Raw genomic sequence first — 25,281 nt, 5'->3', positions numbered from 1 at the left:
TGAATCTCAAGATGAATTCTTCAACTATGGGTATTGGTTTGATAGGGTAACTAATTCCTTTTTTGATAGGGTGCACAATGGTCCGCACCCTATTATTTATAAGTTGTTCAAGAACACTGAAAAGTCTTGGCTATTGTCAGAAAATGATAAATGGCGAGCTGTTCCTGCAATGTTTTTGGTGCCAAAATCTACTATTGAATACTCTCTTGCTGCAACTGAGAGTGCAAGATCATGAACGAGATCATGGACTTTAAACTTATAAAGGCCCATTAGATCATATTCAGAAACATCTTGGAAGAAAGATCTGGACAGGAACTCCTTGATGTACAAGTAGCCAACATCTTCAACTCTCGATTTTCGTTATTAGGCTTCTGAAGGATTCCATGTGCCATCCAAAATAGAACCAAGTCGTGACTATCAAATTCATGGTCTTTTGGGGAAAGAGAAAAGTAGACAAAACATTGTTTCAAGTGAGATGGCATTTGATCATAGCTCAATCTCAATGCAGGTAAGATGTTGACCTCCTTTTGTTCTACTTTCCATATCTCGTTATCTCTCAAAAACTTCCACTCACGTTCATCAACTCTTGAATAAAGTAGGCTGCCTAAAGTTTTCACTGCCAATGGAACCCCTTCACATTTTTCCACGATTTCTTTTCCAATTTGTGAGAGATTTGGATGTTGTCTGTCTTCTCCTTTCTTAAATGCACATTTCACAAATAAAGACCTTCTAAACTATATTGGGAAACAGTGTCCATAGTGGGGGCAATGGAGCTACCATGGGTTGTAACTATAACTTTACTTCCTTCGGACTCACCGTAAAACATATTTATCAGATGAATCCACTTATAATAATCTAAGTTTCGAACATCATCCAAGACGAGTATATATCTTTTATCCATCAATTTTTCAAATATCAACCAATATGTGATCACATCCTCATCTAACACCATTTCCCTCGCAGAATAGTTAAGGATTTTTTTAATCAATCTTGAATTATCAAAATCCTCAGACACCTGAACCCAGATTTTTAGTTCAAAGTGCTGAACTACACGCTCGTCATTGTAGACCAATTTGGCGAGCGTAGTCTTCCCCACACCTCCGAATCCAACAATGGGTATTACATTGACTTTACTGCCAGCAGGGTGCATCAAAAGATCTATGAGCTTTTCTTGGTCCATTCTTCTACCAATGACCTCTCTAGGATCAACAAATGTGTGGCCCATGTCCCTCTTCCAGTGAACGAAATGCCTATCGTCAAGTCGTACGGTGAAATTAAACCTATCCTTATCAGCTGCAATCTCATCTAACCTCTCTCTTATATTCCTGATTCTATCACCCTGTTTAGGATGGAATGGAAGTGGCATAGAGGGCATAGAGGGCATAGAGAAAGAGCGTACCTTGGTGCCAGTGCTCCCACATGTTATAAAAAAGGCTTCCCCCTCCATTTCATCCAGCATGTCCTCGGCATCATATAAGATACCTTTGAGCCGGCCTAACCAGAGGTTAAGCGGGGGGATGCTTGCTTGCTTCTCTTCAGCATCCAAGAGCACTGCTTGAATGGCTGACACAGTGCCCTCAAGCTTTCTGATATCGCTTTCGAGTTCCCATGGCAAGAAGAAATCGAGGAACTCTAGCTCCTCCAATACTTTTTCAGCGATGAGAAAGGCGAGTTCAGGCATTTTCTTGAGGAGATGGAAACTTGGTAGTTAGGGAAGAAGAGTGAGAGTAGAACATGGGAGACAGAGATTTAACAATATCGTTCGCCTCAGCAAGAGGTCATGGTTTCATCCGTAAAATAATACGGGGCAGAGATTTCACCAAATTAACGCCGGCGCAAACAGAGACCTTGTTGTTGCCACCGGAAAGATTGTCTTCTAGCTTTAGACGAAGAAAAAAGCGACATTGTTCTTGTCCGATGTTACTATTCGAAATCATCTCTCTATCATTGGATTATCTCCACTCCCCATCGTTGTTTGGCACTATGGCATCTGGCTTTTGTCTGTATATGGTCTGCAGTTTGAAACAGAGGTTTTTCTATATTACAACCTAAATTTGATCGAAGAAGAACAAAAACATTTTCGGTTGAAAGCCAAAATGAACTTTTTGGTGCAAATTCTCGGAAAAGTCCCGTTGAAGAAGAATAGTTCTATTGGAAGACGCTTCCACCGCAACATAATTTATTTGATTTGAAAAATAATTTTAAATTTTAAATTTTATAATTTAAATATTTTTTAAAAAATATAAAAAATATTCTCATACATAAAAAATTAATTTCTTAATTATTAAATAAAAAAATTAAAATAAAATAAAATATATAAACGGTCAAAAAGAAGGGTCAAACTCAATCTGTATACAAACATTTTCCTTTTACATGTTACCTCATATACCACCTTATACAAAGGAAGCATGCGAGACAACGAAAACAGTTCGTAAAATATACACTACCAACAATACTGGACAATATACCTTACCAATAACGAGTCTTTTGCATTGTGTGTCCAACGCTCGTTTAGAATGAAACCACCGATCGCTCAAAGACTAGCATTGATTGACATTGAAACTAAAGTCTCGTTTGTTTTCAGAGATGAGATAAAATTAAAGTTAAAAAATTAAATAAAATATTATTAAAATATAATTTTTAATATTATTTTTATTTTAAAATTTAAAAAAATTAAATTATTTATTTTATTTTATATTGAAAGTTGAAAAAATTATAATAATTAAATAAAATTAGATGAGATATTTTCTGAAAGCAACAAGGCCTTAAAGGGTCGTTATTTCGAGGAAAAGGAGAGGAAACTTATTATGATTATAATGACAAGAGGTCGTGAGAATTGACAAAATGGTTATTTCTAATTATAATTAGCAATACAAAGCAGAAAGGCATATAAATTTCGAGAAATGATAAATGCAGTAGTGAGTGCGTAAGCAACGTGCAATTATTTTGAAAAAACATAATAAATATGGAATCCACATGAAAAAAATTAATTTTTTAATAATGAATTCTTTTTTTTTCAAAGTGACTGTACGGAATTTGCACACTTCACGATTGCAAACTAATTAGGAACTGCAAACTAATTAGGAACCAACTTTTAGAGAATGAGTGAAATTCAATATAGGAGATTTAAAACCGGTATTGACACACTTGTTGCTCTGCTTGCATCATCTACAGTATACTTTACCAATATGAGATTTCATTTTAAAAAAATTAGACGGTATTGGAAGGAACAAAATTGGATAAAAAAAATTCACCACCCGGAAAAAGGCTTTGAAATACTCTTATTTATTTGCTTCAATGAACTCACGGTACTCTCTCTTCATTTTCACGCCCGACACGATCCTGCATATCCAGAATGGAATAATTAGCGGCTGCCAAGAACCAACAACCATGCACATAAGAAATAAAAGAATCAAATCAGATATCAACAGAGAGTTGATATAACCGACCTGAGCATACAACCAGATAGCAAACAAATAAAATTCAAGAACACCCACGTAGAGGGAATAACAAAAAAGAAGTATGAAAGGACAAGATATAACTGACCTGAGCATCTCCTTATTTTTGAAAAACTGAACACATGGTGTACCCATAATTCCAGCTGCTTCTGCTATTTCGGGATCTTCCTCAATATCGATTTCAACAAAATGTACATTCTGATCGAAGTCATCTATTACCTGCCATCAGAAGTAGGGAAAAAGTTCAGCACATTCTTAATTAGTTGTTCAACAAAATAACTGTCACAGACTCACAGATGTCATAAGCATGAATCATTGAACACGAAATAATGACAATCTTGTGGTGGCGGCGTGCAGACAATGCAAAGCTCTATTAAAAATATTGTTACCCAAATAAAGATCCTTGCCAAACTTGTGTTTTGAATTTTATGTAAGCACACCAACAGTTGAAAAATATAGGTGAATGTGTTCCTATGTTCTCTATTCTGAAAACAAAACCAGATAGTTGGCAAATGGTCCTGGTTCAAATTACAACGCTTCTCTGCTTTAAAATGGGTGGACTAGATCACGGGTTTGATCCCATGCAAGTGCATGAATTGTATCCAAAGGAAAGAGAGAAAAAGAAAACAAAAGAAAAAACAGTTGATCGTTTAGGAGAAAGAACATTAAAGATCTAAGATTATACACTTAAGTCCTAAAATTTCAAATCTGATTTCACAACTCCAGAAAACATTCATTGTCCTATTTCAATAGTTAGATTTCGTACACATTCCTTCCCTTCTGGATTATGGCACAAACCAGGTTGAAATAGTTTTCCACAGAGGTAATGACTTCAGATTTTCAAGCGTCCATCCCCCATTGACCTCAGCTGCATGCGGTTTGGTTTGGTCCCTAGTTGATTGTACTCTCCCTTAGGATCAAGTATGTATGTTTTATTTGTGGCTTCAAAAAAAAGAAAATATCTATTTGTTGTAACAGTCCGTTGTGCAGCCTTTAAATGAAAGATATACAATTCAGCTTCTGTATGAGCATCACTTCCCTTAAGGTACTTTATGTGATTGTTGCCTTAAAAAAAAACCCACAGGCTTGACTAGAATATTAATGCGATTTGCACCATGTCCAAAATATGAAACAAAATTTTTAAAATATATATATGTATATATAAATTTCCATATCTTTTATTAACATAATTGTCACACGCTCCATGCATATCAAGATTTTACATTACATTTTTTTTTTTTTTTGTGTTTTACCACACCTACCCATAGAAACAGTTCTCTATCTGTCATAGCAGAACATACAAATACAAATTACAATTGTGTGTGAGAGATCATAGTAACCTCAAAACTAAACTAGCATTGAGATTTAACTATTGTGCAAAATCAAAACTAGTTTCAAATCATGTACCTTGCTAAGAATAGGCTTCAAGGTCCGACATGGACCACAGGTTGGCGATGTATAAAGTACACATATAAGCCTTGGACTTTCATGGTACAATTTTCGTAATGCATACTGAAGAGGAGGTAAAAACAAGAAGCAATGAGCTAACTTATACAGAAAACCCATAAACAAGAAACTAAATTTTGGGGACATGTTAAAATATCGGATTAATGCTAGCAATTGGATAAATAACTTGTACCTGGCCCTTATGCTTTGTAAGTGAAATGTCAAAACCTTCTCGAACATCCCTGTCTGTGAGTTCCTTCTTGACCTCTTCAGCTTGGGGCTATCGCATGTAATCATGAGAAGTTTCTTAAGGGATCATGGTATAAGTGCCAAATATAACGTTACAATTGAAGATCACATTGTGAGTTATTATGAGAAGCTATTTAGGGAAGAACATTCATGGAGACCAAAGTTAGATGGGCTGGTGTTTGAGTCCATTGATCAATTGAGTGCAGATTGGTTGGAGAGAACTTTCGAGGAAGAAGTTCTTGATGTGGTTAGAGGCATGACTAAGGACAAGGCTCCGGGCCCGGATGATTTTTCCATGGCGTTTTTCCAAGCATGTTGGGACATTGTGAAGGATGACATCGTGAAGGATGACATTATGAAAGTTTTTGGTGAATTCCAATTGTTCCTGAAATTTGAGAAAAGATCAATACTACATTCATTGCTCTCATCCCTAGAAAGGCGGGTGGAGTGGAGATGAGGGATTTTCACCCTATTAGCTTGGTAAATGGGGTGTATAAAATCATTGATAAGGTGTTAGCCAATCGTATTAGCATGGTTATGGACAAGATTATATCAAAGTCTCAGAACGCATTTGTGAGGGGAAGACAAATTCTTGACTCGGTTCTAATTGCAAACAAATGCTTGGAAAGTAGAATAAGAATAGGTAAATCTGGAATTTTAGTTAAATTGGACATGGAAAAGGCTTTTGATCATGTCAATTGGGAATTTCTTCTTTACATTCTAAGGAGATTTGGTTTTGGCGAGAAGTGGTGTTTCATGGATTAAACATTGTATTTCGACGACCAGATTTTTTATATGGGTGAAGCTCCGAACCGGTCGGGTGTGTAATTTTCTTTTACACCCACCTATTAGAAATTGCCACATAGACATCTCAGTAAAATACATTTTGTATCTGCATGTAGTTGATCCCCCTCTCTCTCCCCTCTCCCCTTCCCCCATCGTTCTCTCTCTTTCTCCCCCTCTCTCCTCTCTTTTTCTATTTTTTTCTATGCCGACTGAGTTTTGGCATATGCATCCAATTTTTTGTGCTTTTCTTTATGAGTTTGCAAATGTTTATGGATAGACAACAAATACCCAAAAAGATTGAAGCACCAGCAAACGCCCAGACCCAGCATCACGGAACCATCTTCTTCTTCCTCCTTGAAGAAGCTATATGTAAATTTACTACCAGAAAATTTATGCTTCGAAAAAGCTTTAAAGCTGCTGTGTTCTACTCCCAGCAAGAAGAGAAGAAAAAAAATTAAGAATTTGTACTGTTGTGTTCTGCTCGCAGTAAGAAGAGAGAAAAAAATATTAGATGCTCCTAGCGAGCAATGGCAGAGTGAGGAGAGAGAGCACGACCAAGGAGAGAGATGAGAGAGAGAGAGAGTGTGTGCGAGTGTAGATATTTGTTCCTGCATCTCTTACGTGGCCAATTTTTATTGATGGGTGTAAAAATAACATGCTCACCCGACCGGCCTTGCGTTTTTCTCTTTTTATATTAGTGAATGGCAATCCGGTTGGCTTTTTTAACAGCTATCGGGGTTTGAGGCAAGGAGACCCCTTATCTCCTTTCCTTTCTGTAATAGTGATGGATGCATTGAGTCATATGCTTGAAGCGGCTGTTGAATGAAGATTTATGTCAGGTTTTGTGGTGGGTGATGAGACTCGGGATAGTATTTCAGTATCACATTGGCTTTTTGCAGACGATACTTTGATTCTATGTGATGACAATCGGGATCACCTTCGTGTTTTGAGAGCCTTACTGTAATGCTTCGAAGCTGTTTCTGGATTAAGAATTAATCTTTTCAAGTCTGAAATTGTTCCAGTGGTATGGCCAGAAATATTCTGGATCTGGCCAATATTTTGGGATGTAAGGTAGCTTCGTTACCTATGAGATACCTTGGACTACCTTTGGGTGCGCCTCACAAATCAGTTTCTATTTGGGATAGGGTGATTGAGAAGATTGGGAGGAGGTTAGCTGGCTGGAAAAAATTATACTTGTCTAAAGGTGGAAGAGTTACGTTGATTAAGAGCACATTGAATAATCTCCCCACTTATTTCCTCTCTCTCTTTCCTTTACCAGCTGGGGTTGCTAAAAGAATTGAGAGGATTTATAGCAATTTTCTGCAGGATGGTAATGGGAAGGAAATAAAGTTTCATTTGGTGAGTAGGAATAAGGTTTGTTTTCCGGTTTCCTGTGGAGGGTTGGGAGTGCGAAATTTAAGACTTTTCAACAAAGCTCTCCTTGGGAAATGGCTTTGGAGGTATCATAATGAGAGTAATGCATTTTGGAGAAATATTGTCGATGTTAAACATGGGAGGATGTGGGGGAGTTAGTGTACGAATGAAGTAAGAGGGACGTTTGGGGTGGGTTTGTGGAAGTCTATTCGGCTGGGATGGGGGACTTTGCCAAGAATACTAAATTCAAGGTGGGGGGATGGGGCCAAGATCTATTTTTGGCATGACATTTGGTGTGGGGATTCACCTTTTAAGGTTGTTTTCCCTAATCTCTTCAGGATTTCTAGAGATTCCTATCACTTTTCTAACAATCTGATTTGCTGGATTGTGGAATTTACTAGAGATGTGCAGGATTGGGAAGGAAGTATGTGAAGTTTCAGATTTATTAGGAAGATTATATGAGATGAAGCTTGATCAGAACAGGGAGGACAGTTTGCTGTGGGTGCATACAATTAATTCCAGATTTCAGTGAGTTCTTTTTACAAGGTGTTAACCAGTCATGGGATCAAAGATTTTCCTTGGAAATGTATTTGGAGAGCCAAGGTGCCTAGTAAGGTTGCTTTCTTCTGCTGGCTGGTGTCCCTTGGGAAAATATTAACCATGGACAACTTGAGGAAGAGAGGTTTTCAGGTGGCTGAATGGTGTTTTATGTGTAAGAAGGATGGTGAATCTATTGATCATCTTTTCCTTCATTGTGAGGTGGTGACATCGTTGTGGAATGAGATTTTTGCAAAGGTTGGCATTTTCTGGGTGATGCCTATACATGTGGTGGATTTCTTTGCATGCTGGCAAGGTATTGAGGGGAGAAGTAACAACACTGCAGTGTTGAAGATGATCCCCCTGTGTTTACTTTGGTGTATATGGTTAGAGAGGAACAGGAGGTGCTTTGATAACTGTGAACGTTCTATAGGGGAACTTAGGGAGTTTTTCCTTATTACTTTTAAGCTTTTGGGTGAAGAATCTGGTAAGGAATGGGAATGATTGTAATGTTTTGCTTTAGTTGTATTCTGTCTTAGCTTGTAGGTAAGTGTTCTCATTTGTATACATCCTGTGTACTTGGGCTATGCCTATTTACTTGGAATAAAATTTCTCTTATTAATTATCAAAAAAAAAAATTAATGTTACATTTTTCCAAATATAAGTAAAGCAATCTGATTTAAAGTGTAGAGGGACACAACCCAAGTACACATGACGTATACAAGAGAAAAAGAAATTCCACAAATTCTAGAAAATTTTAAAAAAAAGGACACATTGTGAGCAGCCATCTGCAAAGATATTTGCACAGAGTTGTGCTGTTGGTGTCATTGGAGATCAGGAGAAAGGTATTACTTTGCCTACTTTGGTTGGGATAAAGTTGAGCTGAGCTGGAAGGACTAGTTAGCTAGGGGGTGAATTGACACCAGGCCTAGAAGTGGATTTTACAATGGGGATGGAGTCTTCAAATTGGCTTTTGAACAATCTGAAGGATATCCCTTGGATGGTGGGGATCTCATGTTAAAGTTATGAGGAGTAGTTTATGGTTCTTATAACAGCTATCGAAGTGAGTCATTTCCGAGAGGATTCAACTTCCAACTTCAAACTAGTCAACAAAGGTACTAGTTCCAAAGGCAGAAGCTCAAACTGTGGAAGAGGCAAAGGAAGGGGTGTATCAATTCTTCATGGAGCCGAAGCTGGTGGTTATGTCTTGAAGTTCCAGTTCATGGGCATGGTTTTACATGGATTGGCCTTTAAGCTTGAACAATTTGATTGGTGTAGGTTTTTTTACGGGCTTCCGGTGGTTTTAGTTTTGTGGGTTAGGAGGGTGGATAAATAGTGTCTGCGGAAGTTTTCTTTTTCTAGTTTGTCTTTGTTGTCTCCTCTCTTGTTCTGTTTAGGAGACTCTTCTTATATTTTCTCACGTATTTGGTGCACCATTTGGAGTTAATGAATTTTGATTACTTGTAAAAAAGCATCTACCTCTAGAAACAAGTAGAAAAAATTAAGATAGATTTCCTTGAATACCTGGTGAAACTCAACCAAAAGATTATTGCTCACAAGATATCTCTCGACTGATAAAGCAGCAATGCATCCAGATCCAGCAGCAGTTATGGCTTGCCTCCATTCATGGTCCTATTAATATAACAAGAACTAGAGTTGCAAGATTGCATACTTAACAGCAAAACAACTATTACTCTGAATGAAGTTGCAAACTGGATTTGCCTAATTTACCTACAAAATTAACATTCATTCTGTAGTTTATAAACATGAAAAGAAAGATTTTGCTGACCATCATACAGATTCACAGATCAAATACAAGTGTAGCAGAAGCTAAAACCTATGCCTGACACTCGCCCATCTCTAAATCAACCATGCCAAGAGATGGATTAGATGATAGCGATTATAACATGCATCGCTTCCACTGAACTTATAAAAGACCTTTCTCAACTAATTGATAGAGTTTTTTATTGGGTAAATCCCAATTCCTCATATATCCAACAAGCAATAATTACTAGACACAGGTTTTGTCATTACAGATTAATCAATGCAAATTCTGAACCTAGAGGATGACTACCAGTTGAATTGTAGCAATAACAGATATTAATAGTAAAGTTCAATTATGGGATCCAGGAGACACAATAAACCTTGACAGGTCATGGACCAATCTGAAAATTAAGGAATTACAATGATAATCCTAAAGAGGATACCTGCACATCCCCAGCGGCAAAAACACCTTCAACTGAAGTTTTTGCAGTCCCCTCTTCAACTAACACATAGCCAGAGCCGTCAAGCTCAATTTGGCCTTCCAATAACTGGCTATTTGGTAAATGGCCTATACCATAAAATAATCCTTTTGCCTCAAGCACAGATTCCTCCCCAGTATCAACATTTCGAACTGAAATTCCAGACATCTGGCCTTTTGTATTGCTAACAACATCCACAGTCTCTGTATTGAAGTGCACGGTGATATTTGGACTGTTGTACACTCTGAAACATTCGCGATAATCAACCTGTTAAACAAACATTCAGGTGTTTGTTTAACAGGGAGTTCAAAACTCACATACAAGCTGTTCATTAGTATATAATTTACCATCAACAAAGCAGCCAGCAGAAAAAAGAAAAAGAAAAATAACCACACCATGAACTGAAAACATTTTAGCCACTGTCAATTGCTTATCAGTGGCCCAAAATTGGACAACCAAAAGAATAACGTTCTTCTCTCACACATATAAGCAAGATTGAACCTATCACCCCACCCTCCACCTAATTGTTTATGGGGTGTAAGAGACGCAATTTGGTCAAAGACAGGGGTTTGCATTAAAGACCTCTTCTGCTCTCACACATTCTCAAAATAATAATAATAATAATAATTATTATTATTATTATTATTATGATATTTTAGAGCACAAGAAGAAATGGGGGAAACACTATGGGAATCTTTAAATAGTTGTGAAGCTATAAGAAATTTGAGCACCTTCACCACAACTCCTAGAAACTACCGAGAACCTACATATGCCTGTCAGCAATTCTCATGTCATCAAACCAACCACATGCAAGAAGAAAATTTATGGTATATTCACCTTTTTTTAATAGCAAGCCATTTTATCGTTGAAAAAGAAAAACACTGAAGGAAAGAAAAATCTTTCATGTGTTACATAAAAGATATGCAATATAGCTTCAAAAGGAAAACACTGAAGAAAAGGCCACCAGAGCTCACCTATCTTGCATTGCTTTGGAAGCCTTCAGATGGTCTCTACGTACAAGTAAGTGAACATGACGGGCATATTTAGTTAAGTACAATGCTTCCTCGGTAGCCGTGTCACCCCCTCCAACAACAGCAAGAACTTGCCCTTTGAACAACGGTGATGCTCCATCACAAATAGCACAAGCACTAATTCCCCTACTCCAAAATTCTTCTTCACGAGGTAACCTGAGCCTTTTTGCAGTAGCTCCTGTTGCAAAAATGACACTGTGGCACACAACCTGAAATGTAAGCATAAGCGAAATTAATTCACAAAACTGAAGCAACCAGATTTCATTCAATAACTGAAAATGAGAGTAGAATTTACAACCTATGGACATGACATATAGTCTAATGGAAAATACATAATGAAAGGGGCTGTGGTGAAAACACAACTTTTCTATCATCTAGTTCCTTTTTTACTTGTGATAATACCAATTTTAAATCTCAGCAACTATGCCCAAGTTTTTTTGAATAAGAACTTCTATTTCACAATTGTTGGAACTAAAAGCTTTGTTAATGTTAGCCAAACAACACTATCGGACCCCACAAGAAAGCAGATATATGAGAGAGAGAACATCTTCTCTCTTTCTTTTGTTTAGTAATTTACCCACGCACATTAGGAGACCCAAACCCCCTGACGTCACCCACCACTCATAATTATGCATGGTGGAGGTGTCATTTGGCTCAAAGGCCAATGACAAAAGGACCCATAAAGTTCAAAGCGACTAAATTCTCATACTAGACATGTTTATAGAACTGTATCAGAAATGTGTCCTACTCAGCATCATGTACACATTGACAACTATAAGATATGTTATTCTCATGCCCACTAATTGAATCGCTCTATCTGGTATAAAGACCATGACAAGATAAGTTGTCAGTTGACACTTACTGTAAGTTTGGGTAATGAGATGAGAAAAACACTTTTCAATTTTAAATCTTCAAATTTTTCATCTAATCATTACAATTTTTTGAATTTTAAAATAAAAATAATATTAAAAACGAATATTCAAACAATTTTTTAACTGTATAATATTTTTATTCAATTTTTTTCTCTCTCCTTTTCCAAAACCTAATAAACCATCTTACCTTAGACTATTTCACTACAATTCACAGAATTCTGAGATGCTCCAAGCGTCCAAAAGAGTCATAATTTTCCAAAAAATTAGATAGAAACACATTCACCTTGCAAGCCAAATAATTTTTTATGAAAAAATAAAGAGGCCATCTTCATGCAGATTCAAAGAAACAGTTTAAATCAAGTTGACTATTTTTAAAGCTCAGTAGTCAGGTATGCAATTGATTCAACATATATATATATATATATATATACACACACGAGACAACCAGCTGCAGAAATAATATATCACCTTACGTTCACTACTTTGCACTGTAAAAGGACTACGTTTTACATCAATAGTTTCCACATCTTCTTGAAACAATTCTGCTCCCCAACGTTCTGCTTGCCGTCGCATCCTGAACAATACCCAATGTCAAAACTATATTCCACAATTATACTTGAAGTCTAATGTTCGTACACATATTTAACAACAAGCATTTCAAAGTGAAAAAGAAAAGTTCGATACCATATATATTTTCTTGTACCTGTCCATCAAATCCGGGCCACTTATTCCATCAGGAAATCCAGGAAAATTCTCCACTTCAGTGGTAGTCATCAACTGTCCTCCAGGAACACCGCCTGCTTGATATCCCTCAAACACTACGGGCTTCAAATTGGCACGAGCTGCATATATTGCTGCTGTGTATCCAGCAGGACCAGAACCTATGATAACCACATTCTCGACTGCAAGAGAAATCATAACTATTATTCCCCAGATTTTAATAATCATCATCATCAGAAATAACGAAAGAAATCCTTTATTGCAGCACTACCCCAGCCTAGAATTAGCATTTTCAAGAGCGCAGATTCCCAAAGGGCATCCAAACAGCACGTCAATTTTCTTTTTTCTCAAAGATACGCCGCGAAGAACCAAACTACCAGGTAACAACTAGCATTCACATATACTTAGCAAATACATATACTGAATCTACGTTACCTGGAGAGGTTTGGAGGTCACTGGAGGAGGCCGTCACTTTGAGAAGGGGAGGGCGAGTAGCGGCGGAGTGGAAACGGGGTCGTCGGCGAGTGGACCAAGTGTTTAGGAGAATTAGGCTGTTCTTGTGTGGAGTAAAGGGAGGAAGAGCATTGGAGAGAGTGGTGGGAGAGAGTGTGGAGGACATGGCGGCGACTCGGCGCGGGGGCTCCGATTCCTATCTTCGCGTTCCAACGGACCCTTGGTTTCAGACCATACAATGGACTTACAGTTAGAAGGCTAGGGGTTGTGGCGCACGCGCTAGAATGATTGTTTTACTTGCACAAGTAAAAAAGAAGAGCAACTCGCTTCAGATTTTTTTTCTTGATTTTCTTTGTGATTTGTGAAGGTTGTAGACGAGCGAGTAGCCCTATGGGGACAGTTGTACAGTATGTTGGTACTTCTATCAGTTAGGTAGGGTCCCATTGATCTCGTCGTCCCGATGTTCGCGAATTGGATCTTTGTGACTTGCTCGGTGTCCATAAAGTTTCCACGTGATAAGCTACCCTATAACCGGATCTACTATAGATAAGCTACCCTGAAATTTATGTGCAAATAAAAATGTGCCACGTGACAAATTATTTAGCACAGTGTGAAATCAAGATAAAAGTTATTTTTTTCTTTTGGAATTAACTATTAAGTTATGCCGTGACCTTATGTTTATAACTCTTTTTTATGGGCGGGCAACCCAGCCGCCGTCCGCCCCACCCCACATGGAAGATTCCTAGCACGGAAGGTGTGAAACCCTCTCTCCACATTGTACAGGACGGGGTGCCCCGCCCCGTATAGTGATACGGTGTGGGTAGCACTCATATTCTTTTAATTTAAGATTTTATTTATCAAATTTAAAATTTATTTTTTAAATTAAATTATATCACGTAAATAATATGTAGTGTAAAAATTTTAAATTAAAATACTCTTATATAAATGTTGATAATCTTAAAATCAACCTATGTAACGTCCTAATAAAATTATCAAGTTATGTATGGGTTATAATTCATTTTCCTTAAAAATTATAAAAGTATTATAAAAATAATTATAAATGTATCGTTACCCATAAATGCAAAATAAAGATTATTCCAACGACTAGTTAATCAACAGAAATTAGGGATTGTAATGAAAACTCAAATTGATGTGAGGATGATGGATCCGGATCCAATTCTACACTGATTGCACAGAACTATCTTTAGAATGTGAATTTGTTGAACTATCTTAATTTTCTTGTCATATTTACACATATTCATCTTTTAAAAATAGTTCAATGCATGCAATTAAAGTAAAATTTGGATCCGGATCATCATCCCGGCATGAATTTACATTTGCAAGCAACGTGTAGTTATATTATAATTATATAAATAGTCAAAACATTTTCTTCTATCAAAGGGAAAGCCAGCATGCATGCAGACTTCTATATCAACATGGTATACTTGGTGTACCAAAGAGCGATAGTTTACTTCATTTGAAGTTACCACTAGAATATATTATATAATATTAGTAGCCCAGTTAGTTGGATTCAAATATGTTTGATTGGGTCAGAGCTAAGGGATAAGATGAGCTTCTAAATCATACAGTTTGGTTCACTTATATGCAGAAATGGGATAGATAGAGGTAGGCAAGTAGGTCTTAGAATCAAGAAAAAGACCATACTAATTTTTGAGTTACATTGGACGGTACTGCTCATGTGTACTACACATACGTATATACAATACGTATATCATAGCTGGTTTGAGGCAGTTCGATCTCTTGCGTACATGCACCATATACTCTCATGAGTTTGAGGGTATAATTTATATTATATATATATATATATATATATATATATATATATTTGAAGATGTGGAAAAACAAAGCAAGGGTTGGTGAGGAGGGAGGGCCTATTGAGGACAAAAGCAGCAGCAAAGCAATAGAAAAAAATTGCAGCAGAAAGAGATGGACATTAATTTTAAAATCAAGTCAAGAAAGCTCAGCTACCCAACCAGAATCATCACAACCTTCGTTTGATCTGTCCAAATACTCTGTATTTCTTCTATCCCCATCTCAACACCCCCTTCCAATATCCATTATTCACTGAAGCGCGTGTAATCCACGCTCACATAATCACAAGGGAATTAAGCATATTATATATATATATATAAATATATATTTGGAAGTACTTGGCTGGTAAAGTAACTCTCAATTATCACCACCAAAGTGGCTGCTTAGTTGATACAAGCTGGTATTTCATGATTTTGAGATCAGGAATTTGACTCAGGACATAAGTTGAAACTATTTGTGGATTCGTGGTAGTAAAACCTGACCTTTAAGTCATGGGATGGGTTTTGGACCAGTTGATACTTTGGGGATTCTGTGGTAACGAGCTCTCCCTTGGAGCAGTAGCTATATATAGCTCAAACTGAACATTCCACAACGGGGAGGAGTTCTTATGGTCACATCCAGGTAGGGGTATAACCGGTCCGGTTCGGTCCTAGATTTTGTCCAAAATCTAAGACCGAACCGGTATGTACCGATTTTGTATTTTTCAAAACCGATTACGCTTCGGTTACCCTCTTAAACCAGTACCTTCGGTTTTACCGATTTCCGGTCCGGTTCTGTCCGATTTTTCAATTTTTTTTTAAATGTAAAAAATATATAATAAAGTGTTATTTCTTATGATAAAATGTTATTAATAATTTAATATATATATTATGTTTAAAGCATATGATCAATTAAATTTTCATCTTTAAGATTAAACTTTTATTTTATAAATTATAATAACATTATCTTATATATAATTATATTAATAACATATGATCAAACAAATTACAAATGTTCATATTTAAAATTAACATTTTATGTTATAATTTATAAATTATAATATGAAATATCATTATATATAAAAAAAATTTAATATATAATTATATATTATATATAAAACTTATATATATAAATATTTTGTATAATATATAAAATTAATTTTTATATATATTTTTTTCAACAGGTCCGGTTTGGTCCAGTCCGATCCCAAAAACTACGAAATCGAAACCGGACCGGATTCGGCCGATTTTCATAATATAAGAACCGGTTCCGGATCGGACCGGTTCAAAACCGGACTAACCGGTCCGGTTCGGTCCGGTCCGGACTGATTTTTCGGTTTAAATTTACACCCCTACGTCCAGGAAGGGTTGTTACGTTGGTTATCCCACCTCCCCTATTCTTAGGAGGAAAAAAAAAAAAAACACTCCCCATGATCATAATTTTAAATTTATTGACCATAATTTTGTGGGTAAATCTATTAATTTATCTAAATATTGCAGGCAGTAGTACTACTTGTACTGATCTATATATTATCTCTAGTTTTGCATTAATCTCGTTTATAATCAACGCGCGTGCATGTTAATATAATATAGTAGCTAGAATATATTATGCTAATCATGCACGTTAATATATTTGCCTGACAGGTGGCGGAAATACAGTCTTTGTCCTTATAAAGCCGGGAAGAGGTTTGGTGCTTCGTCAGGTAAGCTACTCGGGTTTATTGTCAGCAGAAGAGAAATCGAAGTTGACCTCATATATATATATATAAACAAAATATATCCAATTTGAGTACGTGCATGTAAACTAAATGATCAAGATCATGATCGATCGAATATATTAATTACACTAATATATATTTACAGCTAGATCATCAGCTGATCATGAGATCGGTATTTGATCGATCATGATCTTGATCATTTAGTTTACATGCACGTACTCAAATTGGATATATTTTGTTTGTCTGCTCTTTTTAAGTACCGGTACTCAAGATGTACGTACGTGATGATCATCGATCGTGATGACCTCGAACATCTTGATTATAAGTTATGCACTGCTTGCACGCGCTTAGTTTTTGAGTAAGAGCGTCAATCCTTTCCTCGAGAGGAATTTTGAACATGAAATAGCACACAAAAGTCAAATAAAGTCACTTCTAATGGAAAACTCGAAAATCGCTTTTCCGGATAGAGGAAGAAATTATCAAACTCATCAATGAAGAAACTTTGGACAGAGGAATTTGCACGTCAGATTGAAAGAATAATATTAGAGAATCATGCTCGTAGAAAGTATCGATCAGCACACCTAAATTAAATGACTTTAACAAACATATTATATATATATATATATATATTATTCATCACACATGCATATATAGTAGCAAAAATTAAACTCTGGCCCACAAGTACTGTGTGCTGATCTTGACCGTTCATCTAACTGCGGTTGGCGCCCTTGGTCGAGATAGATAGAATATGTGATTTATGGGTTAATTTTCGTGATAGTTTGTGATGTGATTATAATTAAATTGTCAACATGCGAGTAGGGACTCATGTTACTGATCATATTCATGTAGGCTGCCCAAGGTGTGTCGTAATTGACATCCAAGACTTAATTTTGATCCAACAAATGAGAATTAATGGCTGATATTGTTTTTGTTGAGGAGTTGGTTATTGATCTTGTGTTGTAAGTATATGCCTTTGTCACATAACTATCAATATTCAACGTAATATACTGTTAATCAATCAACTGGTCAAACGCATAATCCTGGCCATTGAAAAGTACATCATCATATATATAATAGGCTAGCTAGGGTGTTAATCATAGGATCGTATGGTGGACAAACAGTATTGTACACGCACATTCTTGACCGCGGTGTCTTAACATGAATACAAAGAATATTATATATATATATATAAACATGAAGTATATTATATAATAATGTGTATGATATGAATTTTCGCAACTATATAAGGGGTTGGCTTAGGATGTACGTTTCAACCATTGGCTTCGTTTAGAGATCAGAACACAGAGAGAGAGAGAGAAGGGGGAAGGCCCTTGCATTTCTCATGAACTGTGGAGTCGTATTGGGGTTCTATTGTTGGGGTTGGGAGTTTTTGACTGCCCTCCTTCTCTTCTCGACTTATATATCTTCCTCAATCTTCATCCTCTAGCTAGCTAGCTTGTTGTAAGTAACCAAGAATCTCTCTCTCTCTCTCTCTCTCGCTCTCTCTCTCTCTAAATTAAAAGTTCCGAATGGCGGAGGGTGGGTGTGAAAAGGGTTTGTTAGAATATGGAAGGAAGTCAAGCCCACCGCCTTTCTTGCTGAAGACGTACATGCTGGTGGAGGATCCGGCGACAGATGAAATGATATCGTGGAACGAGGAGGGGACGGCGTTTGTTGTGTGGCAGCCGGCCGAGTTTTCCCGTGATCTCCTCCCTACACTTTTCAAGCATAGCAACTTCTCTAGCTTTGTCCGCCAGCTCAATACCTATGTACGTATGTGATCAACTAACTCCCGTTAACAGATCATTACCTTTCTTTTCGTTTTAGCTCTCGAAAACTACTCTACCTTCAAATCTGATCTCTTTTATACGCACATCACGAGAAAAAAAAAAAAAAAAAAAAATTCTACTACATCATATTTGTTTACTTTTCGAGTCCATTTTTGTTGTCGATAGATTTGAAGAGGTTTGCAGCTCCTGTCTTAAAAAACTAAGGTCGTGGTTTGGGGGGCCTTATAAACTAATTACAGCTCAAACAATACGGTTTTGGTAATCTATATCATGATCAGCTGAACCAGTATTTTTTATGATCTATATATATAATATATCTGATATTGTTTTGAACAGCCCGATCTCCATATATACCTATATATGGATTTTCATGTATTTTTTTTATTTAATTGTACGTAGTTTCTTGTTCCTTTTAACTTATAGCTCAACAAAAATTTAAGAGTTTTCAAAAGATATATAGGTTTCGGTATATATCACACCTTGAGGCTTCATGAGCACCTGGATTAGGTGGCATATATGCATCATCGATCCTACCTGAAATTGTATCATGACAGCTGCATGCAGTACTTGGGCTGATCATAAAGACACAGAATACAGATCATATATCGACGAGCTGAGTCATGAATATTTTTTGCCATAATAAATCGATTAGCCAAACTATACAGAAAAGTCAATGCTTAAAGATTCGAGTAATTTATTATTGTTATTAATTATAATTATTGAGACAGTAAAACTTTGACTATTTTTAAATTGATGTAAACTTCCTCGAGCCTGCGTGCGTGGATGGTCCACCCTGCATTCACGGGCGCTGGGATATATATATATATATATATATATATATATATAGTCAATAAAATACCAAGCATATTCCAACAAAGACTTGGTAAAACAACTTTAGCTATGGAATATATGTTTGGAATTTTGGCCCCAAAGATTCCACTATATACTTTAAAGAAAGAAAAAACTAATTAGTTGAACTTGTGACCCACAGCTTTAATTTCAATTTTCTACAACGCCTATAATACTTTTCTACATGAACAATATTAAATAACTAATAATAATCAAAAGAATACAGCTTCTTCCATATATATATATATATATCAATATGTTTTCATATGCATGCATAGGGTTTCCGGAAAATTGTGACGAACCGGTGGGAGTTTTGCAATGACATGTTCCGAAAGGGTGAGAAAGAGTTGCTGTGTGAAATCCGTCGAAGAAAAGCATGGGCCAACAAGCAACAAGCTGCAGCGCCAGTACTGACAGCTGCACCGAACCAATCATCAGCAGCAACCGGCCAAGATCATCAGTTTGATGAAGATCAAAGATCGTCGTCAACTTCATCGTCGTCTGGTTTCGGTACTCTGGTCGATGAAAACAAACGTCTCAAGAAAGCGAACGTGGACTTGAATTCCGAGCTTATAAGCATGAAAAAGAAGTGCAAGGAGCTTCTTGATTTGGTGGCAAAGTATACGCATTCGGAGAAGGAAGATGATCATGACCAGCTGGAAGCTGATGAGAGACCCAAGTTGTTTGGAGTGAGACTGGAAGTTCATGGAGAGAGGGAGATCATCATGAAGAGAAAGAGGGCAGAGATTAGTGAAAGCGCAAGCATTTTACTTTCTCAACCATGCAAATAAATTTCGTATAGATAGTAATTAAGCTACTTGAAATCAAGTGGCCGCAGCTTAGAGCATTAATATATTAGCGAGAAAAAAAATTAAAAAAAGAAGAAGAAGAAGAAGAAGAAGAGAGAAAAATAGGTTAATAATTAGACTATATATGCATGGTGTATTATTACAGTGTTAGTACTGAAGGAACTGTGAAGATAGTTCAATCAAGCAGCATATATATGTAAATTTTTATGTGAGCAATGCTACACAACTTCATCAATTTCCACACACCATATTTTTTTAAATTCTTTTTAGTTTATTATTTTTAAACTAATCTAATTCTTCTATTCATACATTAAATATTTGATAAAAAATAATAAAAATTAAAAAAATATATGGTATGTAGAGATTATGTGAATAGTAATAAGTTGTGCATATATATATATATGTATTTATATTTTTTTTTAAGTCTTGAATATGTGATATGAAAATTTACTTTAAAAAGTACCACATTAGTTGAGGTGGCAGCAAAGTAATAAGATTCAAGATCGTAAAACAACTTTTTCGAGAAAACACTACTCTTACCACTTTATCCTAGACAAGCATTTCAAAGGCAGGGTGTTTTTGTGTTTCTTTTGACCAGGATATCCTCGACAAGCATGAGGCTGCAAGATGCCAAGAACACACCTTCTCCAGTGGAAGGTAGCCAAGAAAATTGACATCTGTAATAAGCCAAATGTTGCTAATCAGGAAAATGTAGGCTAACGAGAAAGAGAAGATCATTACTAAATTGCACGCACGAACTGTCATCTGCCATATCGCTACGATCTGTTCATAGATTCATAGATTCTACTAATCATGTAAAAGAGTGGCACTACTGCCACCGCTCCCTACCGGTGGAAGCTACCTACCGTTAGTTATAGCACTTTTTTTTTTCGTTTTTTTATCATGTATATTTTAAAATTTTTAAATATTTTTTTAAAAAAATAAAAAATACGATATTATTAAAAAATATTTATTTAATCACTAAGTAAAAAATTTTAAAAATAAAAAATCATAGCGGTAAAAATGAACGGTAAGAGTAATATTTTCCAACACAAAAATACCTTGCCTTTGAAATTGAGCCTATATAGATAAATATAGATACATTATAGAAAAATATGTTAAGTCATTCCATAAAAAGAAGTCTATAAACTATCGTATTTTATATAATATATTAAATTATAAAATTATTTATATTATAAAATATATCTAACCTATCATGTAAGTCATATTAATTTATAAATTTATTTTTTTAAGATCGATCTCTTTATAGCTATAACACTTCTATATTATATATGTAATTTAGGTTAAAATATAACAACGTGATCTCCAACAGTTTACCTGACTTCACAATGAATAGAATGCCTTCCCACGTGATCCATACAATATATATACGTGGTGTTTGAAGTCAATGTATTATCACCTTGACTTTCAATGTTAATAAATTATAAGTGGTTGATTTTCGTGAAATCAAGATGATCGATCACATGTAGTGCACGTAATAAAAGAACTAACGACCATGAAAATACACGACGTTGATCATGTCATACTTTTCTTACAAGCCATTTGTTTTCTCGTTTTCACATTTTTCTTGTGGTCGTCTTATTTTCACTTGCAAGTTCACGTTATTTCCCTAGTTTCCTAGGTTCACAACTTTCAAATTTAAGTAATAATGTAACAATCCATATCATTCATAAAAAAAAAAGAACCAATCTTAACGATCGATCCATATAGAGGTAGAGAAAAAAAGAAATGAAGTGAAATAATTTTACATGCAACCGTGAAGTGATTTTAAAAAATAGTAGTCCACTATTAAAAAATTAATTTTTTTTCTTCTTGTAGATGTCATGTTTTATTCACTTTTTTCAAAGTTTACGGTTACAAATATCTTTTCTCACACACACACAGACAGATATATATATATATAACCAAACCAAATGATTGGATAGGAGAATTAAAAACATGGGTTTAATCTTAGGAATCATTAAGTTCTGATCTATTATGTAAAATCTTTGAGGTGGAGTAAGAAACTAGGAGAACCCAAAATGAACTATGATCATTCAGTATACATGAGAATTAACAACAGAATGTATGTTCCATGTACATTGATATGCATGTTCCTTTCAACAATCATGTTGTTCACATCGTCAACAACATTGATTATTTATTTCTGTTAGATGCGGTCACCGCTGTACTAAAGACGCGAAGGCAAGTATAGGATGGACTGAAATGGTCATGTTTTACCAAACTCAAGAGATAGTTGAGGGCTGTCCATCATAAGTGATCTCTGAACTCCCGCGGTAAGGTGGAAGACAACCTGCATGCAGAAGAGGAAAGTGGGGAGAGACCTCCACTGGCAAAACGTTGAGCATGGGATTCTGAGATCCAAGACAAGATGGTGGCTGTTATAATCAGTGCCAAAGTCACTCGCGTGATTGTTGGAACGCGATGTTTTGACACCAGGCAACAGCTTAATTTCCACATGAAATAGGTTAGACTAGGGCAGGACGTGCCACTTTCTGATATTTACAAGGGGCCTTTGCTTGTCACAGCCTCAACCTTTTACAAGAACACGATAGATACATGTATCATTTGATCCTTCCCAACAGTTAAGTACAATATTGAGAAGACGATGACAATACCTTATGAGTTTGCAGCAAAATGATTAAATATGGTCTCGAGAGTAGACTGGCTAATACTGTATTCAGCGATACCCAGGCGATTTCTAAAGAGATTATAAGAAACAATCATCAGCTTGAACAAGAAAGGAACATCCAAAAACAAGAAATGTGGTAATGTATCTAACCTGTTTCGTTCCAGGTGTCCAAAAACGTCCGCAAGTGAGAGGCCGCCTTCACCATATGGCAACTGCAAGAGAATTCAACATGACTGACTACAGGTTGTAAAAGTCAAAGCTTTATCATTTCAAATATATGAAAAAACAAAAGCAACGTCTCCTTTCAATTGCCAGTGTTAAGGCCACAACCAGTCACAAAATCCCAAATGCACATTTATCTTTATTGTCAATTGTAACCAGGTATGCTTTTTCATTTCACTAAGAAACATGGGAAGCCCTTATTCGAATTGCACAAGTATCCCAAAGTCATTCTTAAGTTTACCTGATATTTAACACTCAATCCATTGCATCCTTGGAACGTTGCATCGGGAAACGAAGCGAGGACAAATGAATCAATCATAGAGAACTTTTCTTTGGCTAACCACCACTCAGAAAATATTGGCAAAGGTATGCCACCTATGCAAACATATATAGCAATTAAAAAAGTAGCAAGACAAAAACAGGAGTCACAAGATGATTATTATATTTATTATCAACTTAGAGAACCAAAAAAATAGGAGAACATACACGAATCCATAACATATACCTTTCTTTAAAAAATGGCAAGACACATATACACCCAATCGGTTTTAAACTCAGACCTCACCTTTGAATCCATTCTTATGGGGTGGCAAGGAGCTATTTCAGCTAAAAGTCATTGAACTAAGATGGAAATATTCCAAAACAAAAGACAAACACACAGAGAGAGAGGGAGAGAGAGAGAGTTGCAACCATTCTCCTTGTAAGTGAAATTTTATTAGGATGTCCCTCATTAATCCTGACCTCCCATTTTAGAGTGATTTTCAAAATAGCTTTACTGGTGAAGATGAGTGATAAATCATTAGCCATCCCTAAAAGTTTAAACTGAAGAGAAAACGGTAAATTAATCATCTGATCATTATTTTGACACTAATATCACGTGTAAGCCAAAACTATTGTCAATAAGTAAGGTACAAATAACGAGAAAACAAAAAAGTGGTGTTAAACCTGCATTCATTACTAAACTCAAAAAACTAAGGAAAAATCAAAGCACAAGTAGTACTTAAAAGTTCAAATTTATCGTTTGGGTAGAACACAAAAAACCAGACACATAAAAATTACAATCAACCATAGTTTTTAAATAATCAAGGTTTGGAAGTCGGAGCCTAGAAGCTTTCTAAGCTTTATAGTCATATTTTCAACAAAACGAAAGTGATTAAGACAAAGGACAATTCACAACAAAATGAAGAACATGAATCAGCATATGTAAGGGCTCACATACCATGTCGAACCAACTGCTCAGATAACTGTTCACTAAAAATCCCATCAGAAACAAGTGTTGAAGATACAAGTGCATTTGTTCTTTCTTCATTACCAAGACAACGTCCAATTGTGATAATCATTTCCTTCGACAAGCTTATCTCCGCAGCTGATGTTTTTTCTGATGCAATGGAGTCAATGCCCCCAATGCAAACTTCAAGGTCATCAAGTAAACTTCTTGGGTGAGAAGGAATGTCAAAAAGCCTTTCTTGAATAATTCGGCAAAGGCTTTCCAAGTCCACAGAACTGACCTCTGTAGGTTTAACCTGAGGAGAGAGAATAGAGAATTAGATTCCTTAAAATGCTCCAAATCTTCATGAGGCATCAACATACATACCTCTAGCTCAAGGTGATTTCCAAATCGTGTTTTCAGATGCTGAGGACTCCCAATGCATCTTAGTCGGCCTCCAACCTTCAAATCAAAAACACAGAGGAAAAACAAAGATTATGTTTGTGTCAAAAAGTTTTCAAGCTTGCAGGGAGCAAAGAAATATGTACCATTATTCCAATCCTGGTGCACAGAGCTTGAGCTTCATTCATGCTGTGTGTTGTGAGAATTACTGCTGTCTTTCCTTGTCTGGTAGATAAATGTGATATCACTTCCCACATAAACCGTTTGGCAAGAGGATCCATGCCTAAAATTATTATAAGTTATTAGTATTGATAAAAAAAAAAAGTTATTAGTTATTAGTAACAAGACATAAGTTGATTGCTAATAGCATTTAAATGGAATAAAAAATAAGACGGGTTCTGTAGAGGGGAGTTGAAGGGTCAATAATTGATAGCCTCCAAGGATTTTATGAAGCTCGCATGACTCAAATAATCTCATAGTATGCACTTCAACAGTTTTTTTTTTTTTTTTTTTTTTTTTTTTTTTTTTTTTTTAATTTTAAGCAGCATGCATTTCAGCATATTATTCACGGACAATTTTATAGAGCAATTTGTTGTGTGGAGGCTTTGTGCTTTCACACCATCAGATGCACAAATTATAATTCGACAAAAT

At 36.0% G+C, this 25,281-nt stretch overlaps 4 protein-coding genes across 5 annotated transcripts in view; 1 reads left to right on the top strand and 3 right to left on the bottom strand.

Annotated features, from left to right (window-relative positions):
* Positions 1 to 712: 712 nt before the first annotated feature.
* Positions 713 to 1,681, bottom strand: LOC121264764 (putative disease resistance protein RGA4). The gene has a single exon (XM_041168065.1). It carries the CDS (start codon positions 1,679 to 1,681, stop codon positions 713 to 715), a length of 969 nt encoding a protein of 322 aa, XP_041023999.1.
* A 1,411-nt stretch (positions 1,682 to 3,092) lies between these two features.
* LOC121265099 (NADPH-dependent thioredoxin reductase 3-like) lies at positions 3,093 to 13,484 on the bottom strand. 2 transcript variants are annotated; one of them, XM_041168577.1, is made up of 10 exons: positions 13,152 to 13,474; positions 12,700 to 12,898; positions 12,465 to 12,570; positions 11,068 to 11,333; positions 10,058 to 10,337; positions 9,375 to 9,482; positions 5,098 to 5,184; positions 4,866 to 4,970; positions 3,547 to 3,677; positions 3,093 to 3,342 (listed from the first exon to the last, which is right to left on the bottom strand). In XM_041168577.1, exons 1-10 carry the CDS (start codon positions 13,333 to 13,335, stop codon positions 3,282 to 3,284), a joined length of 1,527 nt encoding a protein of 508 aa, XP_041024511.1. In that variant the 5' UTR covers positions 13,336 to 13,474; the 3' UTR covers positions 3,093 to 3,281. The 2 variants fall into 2 exon arrangements, with proteins under 2 accessions (XP_041024511.1, XP_041024512.1); XM_041168578.1 differs by lacking the exons at positions 3,093 to 3,342; positions 3,547 to 3,677; positions 4,866 to 4,970; positions 5,098 to 5,184 and adding an exon at positions 5,210 to 5,538 and having other exon boundaries at positions 13,152 to 13,484.
* Positions 13,485 to 17,918: 4,434 nt separating this feature from the next.
* LOC121265126 (heat stress transcription factor B-3-like) lies at positions 17,919 to 20,381 on the top strand. Its single transcript, XM_041168621.1, has 2 exons — positions 17,919 to 18,467; positions 19,616 to 20,381. The coding sequence occupies exons 1-2, from the start codon at positions 18,228 to 18,230 to the stop codon at positions 20,126 to 20,128; spliced, it is 753 nt and encodes a 250-aa protein (XP_041024555.1). The 5' UTR covers positions 17,919 to 18,227; the 3' UTR covers positions 20,129 to 20,381.
* Positions 20,382 to 22,174: 1,793 nt separating this feature from the next.
* The window catches only part of LOC121265071 (ABC transporter A family member 1), a 48,824-nt gene continuing 45,717 nt past the window's right edge, over positions 22,175 to 25,281 (bottom strand). Inside the window, 7 exon segments of the mRNA XM_041168529.1 lie at positions 22,175 to 22,702; positions 22,786 to 22,868; positions 22,950 to 23,011; positions 23,263 to 23,396; positions 24,241 to 24,544; positions 24,616 to 24,690; positions 24,777 to 24,913. Coding sequence (XP_041024463.1) covers positions 22,787 to 22,868; positions 22,950 to 23,011; positions 23,263 to 23,396; positions 24,241 to 24,544; positions 24,616 to 24,690; positions 24,777 to 24,913 — 794 coding nt within the window. The 3' untranslated portion in view covers positions 22,175 to 22,702; position 22,786.

Source organism: Juglans microcarpa x Juglans regia, chromosome 5D (assembly GCF_004785595.1).
Source record: "Juglans microcarpa x Juglans regia isolate MS1-56 chromosome 5D, Jm3101_v1.0, whole genome shotgun sequence".
Taxonomy (NCBI): domain Eukaryota; kingdom Viridiplantae; phylum Streptophyta; class Magnoliopsida; order Fagales; family Juglandaceae; genus Juglans; species Juglans microcarpa x Juglans regia.
The sequence above is the reverse complement of the archived record's forward strand: the minus strand, read 5'-3'. Positions and strand labels throughout refer to the sequence as shown.